Here is a 7,326-nt window from a genome sequence, read left to right as displayed (position 1 = left end):
ATGAAAGTTCTGCTAAAATGATCAGCTATTAAAGAGGTAAAACATTGCTATCTTAGAGCAGCACTTCATATCTAATTTTAGCATTGGAGAAGCTTCACAGCTTCAAGAAGACAGTAAAGTGCAGTGCTATGTTTTTAAAGTTTAATCCATCAACAAAAAGATTAAACACTTTCTTTCACTCTCTTCCTGATGGTGTAAAATCTGGGGCATAATTACAGAGGAAATTCCACAATCATGCAGAATGACTGAAACTCTAGAGCTGTACCCACTCACGGGACTCTTACCTAGGGCTCTATTGATCCCCTGATCCTTTGCAAGTGCCATAAGGAATCCATAGAAGGTCAGTCTCTGTGCACTACTCAACATTTCTTTCACAAGAGCAGCAGGTGGACAGCTAGGAAAAGAGAGACAAAGAGGTCACCTTGTATTTTAAATTATCTTTTTTTTTTTTTTTTTCCCAAGACCCAGCTCAAACTGGAGAAATAAGCCCTCTTTACCTGTTCTAACACTGTCAAGTTGCCCTGACTCAGTAAAAACAAATAGCTGCCAGCTTTCTTATTTAACATTGCATCTGCTCCTCATTTGCTAAATCAAGATATTTGAGCTGGGATACATCGCTAGGAGCAGTCTTACCTACCCCCATTCCAAGGACAGGTAGAAAAGCCTAGATTCATTCAGAGGCATAAATATCCAAAATCTTAGCATATTCTTGCAAAAATCAAGTAGGAAATCCTTTCTTTTAGAAGACAATAAACTTGCATTAAGGTTGGTCAGTGATGGTCATCCAAGGGGCAGGAAAACCTCTCCAACAATAGCCTAAATATGTCAGAAAACAATATTTAGACGTGAACTAAATTCACATGTCCTCCTCTACACTCACCTTAACCCCTGGCCCTGACCTTTAAGCAGTACTGATTCTTGCTCTTGCCCAAACACTCCTTAAAATATTTCATGCAAAATATAACTGCCTCATAAAGAGGAAGTGTTAAACAGTCCGTGGTGTAGTGACACCCCTGGGAGATGTGGGTGTGGGCTGGTGATCCTTCAGGCAAAGGTGGTTACCAAAGCCTGTCTGACTATTGAGCTGAATGATGAAAGGATGAAAGGCTCCCCTCACAGTGCTGTGTAGAGCCTGACCTAGCAGATGGGCTCACAATATCCTTTCCAGCTGAAGCTCTCAGGACATACAGGGAACGTATATGCTTTGGTTATTTAAAAGAATCAAACAACCTGGCATCTCCGTGCTTAAATGTCTATAGTACTGGACAGCAGTTCAGCAGTAATTTTGCGGATCACAAATTTGGATTAAGGCACCTAAAGCCGGAATCAGGTGGAACTTGTGTCCTGAGTCTTTCTGTGGATGTAGCCCATGACCTTCTAGCAGGGCATGTGCTTGCTACCTGCATGAAATTATGAGGCAAGTGTCTGACACAGCTGTACAATAAAGTCTGGTATTGCTCCATCCCGTGCTGAACTAAGGCTAGTCTTGTCCCTGGGATCTGTAACTGGAGACCAGCTCCATCGCAGGCTCCGGTACAGACTCGCAGTGTGATTTTGTCTGGGTACTAAGTTTTCAAACTCTATCCACCCCAGCGAGCCTTTGCTACGCTTCATCACCCAAGAACACAACTCATGGTGGTAGGTGGACTTCTCGTTGACGCAAGTGTCAATGCAGAAGTGGGAAGGAAAGCAGAGGCCCAAGTCAATCCATTACTTCAAGAATCAGCTCAAACCCCGTGTTTCTTATGTCCATGAAATTGTTTCCTTTCTTTAAAGTGGTTTGGCTATGATCTCTCCCTTCATACTTCTCCAATGAGGTCTATTTGGGAAATAGAGCTTGTTCTAAGCCTTGTATTTCTGCACAGCTCCAACCTTACAAAGGGTCTCCAGAGATGCAGACTTCAAATCTGTGTTCTGGACTTTGTTCATACCTGTATTTTGATCTGTCACACAAGGACTCTAGGCACTGGCAGAAGAGAGATGCCTCTACCCCATTGAGTGGGCTGCAGTCATTTGGGGGTTGTCGCTGCCGATGTTGCCCAGAGGATGATGTTGGCACAATCACAGTATTTGGATTCTTACCAGCCAGTAGGTCTTGATAAATGGCAGCCACACTTTCCAGGAACTCTGAAAAAACAGTAAGTGACTTAAAACTCTGGGCTATAACCAGTAAAGCCTCCTTCTGACCTACCAGACTTGGGATTAAACTATCATTCCCTGCTCTGTGTTGTACATAGAACCAGCAGGAAATAAGCACAACACCACGGCATCCTGCATATTCAGATCAGATATTATGCAGGCACAAACAGCCATTTCCATATAAGTTGCTGACTTCTTCCTGTCAGCATGATTACGAGAAGTCACTCACTCTGTTGAACAAGATTCTTCTCAAGGAAACAGGGACTAGCTAGCACATGGATAAAACAGAGGAGCACAAAAGCTAATGTAGAACACAAAACTAGTTTGCAAAGCCTAAAAAGTTTTCCTTCTCCGTCTCTTGCTACTGACTAAGAATGCATCCGAGTTGGGAACAAACTATGTGGAACTACAACAGGAGGAAAGGGAGCAAGTTAGTCAGGGCTCCAGGCTGTATCCCAGCTTGTCTCTGTGTTGCTCCAAAGTAAATATAACACGGGATCTAGAGGAAGGGCCAGGGCAGGTCAGGGCTAGAGTTGGCAGAAAGCCTCTCCCCAGACTCCTCATACTACCCACTGTTTACTGCAAGAGTCTAATTTTAAACAAGTTTGTTTATGGATGTGGTCAGCAATTTACAAATCTAGATTCCATTTGGAGTGGTTTGCATGTGTGTGGGTTGGTGGGACAGCGTGTGACAGGCTGTGTGTGTGCGTGGTGCCTGGGTGAGCAGGACAGGGATGGAATGTTTGAGTGTGTGCACACAAGGGCGGGCTTGGGAGGATTCCAGTGGCATTTAAGTCCTGAGTGACTGGAAGTGTAATGCTGTGCGTGAGGCAGGTAGAGAGGAAAGGCAGGATATCAGTGGGCCCTGGCACTGTGCTGAGGTTCTGCAGATCTGTGGAAATATTTGCTATATCAGACAAAAACTTTCCAACATATTTTCTGTCCCCAGCTAACGGCATTACAAGCGTGGTTCTGCCCAATCCCAAACGACCATTTTCAACTGTTTTTCTCTGACGAATTGTCATGGATAATGTTGCGATACACGCAGGGGAGTTACAGGGGAAGTATACACAGAGAAGCACTGAGAAAAAGAGATTTTTGTATTATGGACAGCAGCTGACAGCCGCTAGAAAGATGGGGACTGGCAGGTTGGATCAGATCAGCAGACCACTCTACTCTCTGACCACAGCCTATCCTCCACCACAGCTTCTAACCAGTGTCTCCCAGTAGCCAAACCTGTCCCTTTTTGCCTGGTCGAGGCCACTTGTGAGCTTCGTCCATCAGAGGGAGCTATTTAAGTGCGAGTGGACAGAAATCCATGAGTTTTATGTTGTCTTTAGAAAGTGCTCCGTGCTGGGAGGTAAGTGGCACCCCAGCAATCCCTAGTGCTTGGGAGCATATCTCACTGTGATAAAGGAAATGCTTCCCTCTTTCTGCCCACTTAAACAATGCCCTGAATGAGATTCCCTTTCCTCAACTACATTTTAGGGGGTCTCGGACAAACAGGCCAAAAAAGCAGTCTCCCTGTACAGAACAAGTACCTGAATGCTCATTCCAGTTTCTCCCCCTTCTCTCCTGAACTTTGGTTTGAAAATACCTGGGGATTTTTATAGATGTGTGAGTGAGAATATGTAAATATACACATAGACACACACACAAATATTATTTTATTTGTACTTTTCCTGTCAGGAATTTTAAAAGTACCACCCCACGTAGTTAAAACTCAAACTGGGGGGAGGGGTACAATATGATAAAGGAGCAACAATATGAAGAAGCTAGAGGGGGATTCACCTCCCCTTCCAGCTTAGGGGCTCTCAAACCAAACAAGAGAGGTGGTTCCTCATGGGGCAGGTGGCAGACTGTGCAACTCCTTGCCAAAAAAGGTGTTGTGGAGGTTACAAGTTTATCAAAGGGGAGGCGTCCATTGGGCGTTCCTAAATCCACAGAAACTATACCCAGTTCTGAAACTCTTTTAGCTGAAACCAGCTCCTAATTGGGTGAATATTAGGGGGAAGAATTGTATCAATTTGCCCAGTCCCCTTTCCTTTCAAGGCACCAGCTGCTGAGCTTTTCTTATCCTGTCTCCAGCAGGGACCAATACCTGGGACACAGAAGTGCTGTATTAAGGAAAGGAAAAAAAATGTTCCTGGTAAAAGTTAATTGTTAGGTGCTAACATACTCTGCATTAAGCTGAAAATTTATGTCTCAAGGCTAAGACAAATACATGCAAAAGCTGTAACAGTTACAGGTATGCTGTTATTCTCAAAAATTTGAAACCTCCTTAAGAGGCCTCCTAATCTCTTGGCATCAGTGATGCCTTTCGTCAGTAGATTCAATTATCTATTTTCTGTAAAAAAATGTATCCTTACAGGTTTCAAAAAAGTGCAGGGATTGGGAAGCTGTTAAGTTGTAATGCTATACTAGTGGGTGCAGTCAGCAGCTCCTCAGCATTTACCTGAGTAGTAGAACTGGATCTGGAAAGCAAAGAGGAAATCAGAAAAAGACATCAGGCAATCCATAGCATCATCCACCAGCACAATCCTAGGATAAGATGAGAGATACAGTTTAGCATCTACTAAAGAACTGAAGTCTGTAACCAGGAACCCCAGATCTAGAGAAAGCGCAGCTAGGGAGCTGTGTGCAACTGGACTGCCAGTGGCTTGGTCCAGTGCAAGAGGTTAGGAGTGAGGAATAAGAACACCCACTGCAGCATGGATGTGGACACCCTAATATAAAATGAAGGCAGCTTAAGAACCTGCAGTGAGGAGAAGATACTGAATATCACTGCTATCACACACTTCAGCTACAGTGTGACCAGAGCAGTGTGACGTGGATGTCAAGCATTTTAAGCCAGGTGGGCATGATGGAATGAACACTGGCATAAAAACTGCAAGGCTTGCTCACATGGCTATATAAAGAGTAACTGTGCTACAGACAAAAACCAGTTACATGAGTGTTAAACTGGTGTAAGCAGAATGAGACACTATTCCTCTATGTACCACAGTTCATCAGACTGAGATATATTCAGATTGATAAGGATATTCCCAATCTATACTCAAACAAACTCCACTTGACTACAAAGGAAATAACATTGCACCAACAATCAGCTTTCTAATTACGCACCGTGAATATCCTATCATCCCTTCCTGGTGAATGAATCTGTCTCTCTTCATATCTATCAGCTCTATCCTTTGACTATCAGGTCAAATTTCGTGGGAACTGAAGACTTCTTGGGCCAGGGACAATGTCTTCTTTTTCTCTGCTAACTCCCAGGTGCATGTAGGGAGCTACATGCATCTCTATTTTGAGGCATACTTCATGAATATGGAAAATCTCAGCCACAGGCCATAAAGATGAAGATTAAGTGATAGCAAAGTCCGACTCCTCCTTTCAGGAAAAAACCTCTGGATTTCAGAAGTAAGTAAGTTAAGGCAAAAACATTCATCAAAATGAAAACAAAACCAATGCTCTGTTCACTGCTACTATATGAGGATGAAAAGGTCAGTCTCTGAAGTGGGAAAAACCAAACTTGGATTGATCAGACCAGGAAACAGAAGGAAACACTCCACTTTGATGGGAAAAAACAGGGTATTCAGATGATTCTAAAGAAAGGCAGTTGGTACTTCCTTTCAACTGTGTGCAGGTCTACTGACCCTGTACTGTCAATACCTGGCATATGTCATGTGAGAAGGATCACCAGTCCGTTGTAGCCAAAGTATGGGTCATCTAGTAAGACCCTTTTGAACTCAGGGCCAAATGCAATCCACGGACCGATTCCTGCAGCATGATGGTCTAAAGACATTGCTGGGAAAATGCTGTTCTGCCTCATGTAAAAGACTCCAGGGAGCTGTGTGGGAGGCTGACCTAGAAGAGTTACAGGATCTTGCAAGACTTCCCTGCCACTCAGACCAGTTCTGTTCACTGTGGCAAAATCAAACATGCAGAGCAGCTTGAATTAATTATCTCAAAGAAGCAAGACTGGGGCTAAGAGGGTCCCCAGGAGAAAAGCCAGTATTTAAAACAAAACCCTTTGAAGATGTCAAAGAGCTTCTGATTTATTTATTATGTTCCAGAAGCCTCCTCCTCCTCCTGTCTAAAGAAGCAGTAGCTTCAGTTCTTAATTCTCACTAATAAGCATGTTACTGTGATTGTCAGTGGCCACATCAAGGAAATGGCTTTGAAGCTGGCAGGCAGAGCATCTTCATCTCTCAGGCAATACTGCTCAGCCACTGGCATTTCCAACCACTATTTAAACGCTGTAAATCTGATGGGCCACATCACTGATGAGCTGCACTCCCTCCTTTGAAACGATGGCCTGTCTCCCAGATACCCTCAAAGCACACGCTCCAAAGCTTTTGCCAGTGCATTTCTCCATCTGGGAGACGCAGGAGAACAACAGTGGAGATATTTTTTTAAATGTATTCTTTATACAGAGAGACAATATTACATCACCTTCATAACAATCCACTCATTTCACTTGTTAAATCTAAAGCTATGGTCAATGGCTGTGCTCTGTAATACCACGCCCCAGTCTTTTACTTAGAGAAGAACATGAAGTAGACAGAGGTCTGAGAATCTGCTTGATGTTTCTTGCTGTTAAAGACAGCAAGGAGCCTCTGAAGAACACTGTATGGCACATATGTGATGGAGGAGTGTCTAAATAGAAGCAGGTGCACTCTGGTGCTGGGTTACTGACTCCACTTGGCCCAGGAGTCTGCACTCCGGAAATGTTGAGAAGTCCTTAAATCCAATACAATCATTTATGAGGAGATTGACTGCAGCTGGCTATTTCCCCACACAGCCAGCTGACTGAGCAGTCGGAGAAGCTGGGAGAGCATCATACGCAACATAGCTGCACTTTTTCCCTCTGAAATATCTGGCAAGCAGAGAATCCTAGCCATGGACCATAACACAGGCAGCAGGACCAAAATCGAGGACAAAATCTGAGAGTCTGAACTGCAACTCAAAAGAGAGTTCATCGGGTAGCTGATATTTCAAGTGATTCCTTACTCATATTCTCTTTTCCAAATTAGACTTTAAGCCCTCAGGGGCACAGACTTATTTACAAAGTTAGTAGTCAGCACTCAATGAATAATGAAAATCAAGGAGAAAGTTTGGAAAGGACTGAAGAAAGATGCCTACACTTGAGGGACTCTGGTAAAGGGTGTAGTGGTCTTTCAGGGTTCA

General features: G+C 43.7%; 1 protein-coding gene across 1 annotated transcript in view; it reads right to left on the bottom strand.

Annotated features, from left to right (window-relative positions):
* Positions 1–284: 284 nt before the first annotated feature.
* The window catches only part of LOC104506332 (chromosome unknown open reading frame, human C11orf49), a gene marked incomplete at its 3' end in the record, with an annotated part of 70,310 nt that continues 63,268 nt past the window's right edge, over positions 285–7,326 (bottom strand). Inside the window, exons 5-7 of the mRNA XM_010147250.1 lie at positions 4,595–4,680; positions 1,932–2,127; positions 285–394 (exon numbers count right to left, since the gene is read on the bottom strand). Of these exons, the coding sequence (XP_010145552.1) occupies positions 285–394; positions 1,932–2,127; positions 4,595–4,680 (392 nt within the window). The remainder of the gene's footprint in view (positions 395–1,931; positions 2,128–4,594; positions 4,681–7,326) is intronic.

This window comes from Eurypyga helias, unplaced genomic scaffold (assembly GCF_000690775.1).
Source record: "Eurypyga helias isolate BGI_N326 unplaced genomic scaffold, ASM69077v1 scaffold13802, whole genome shotgun sequence".
Lineage (NCBI taxonomy): Eukaryota > Metazoa > Chordata > Aves > Eurypygiformes > Eurypygidae > Eurypyga > Eurypyga helias.
This window is presented reverse-complemented; position numbering and strand designations above follow the sequence as displayed.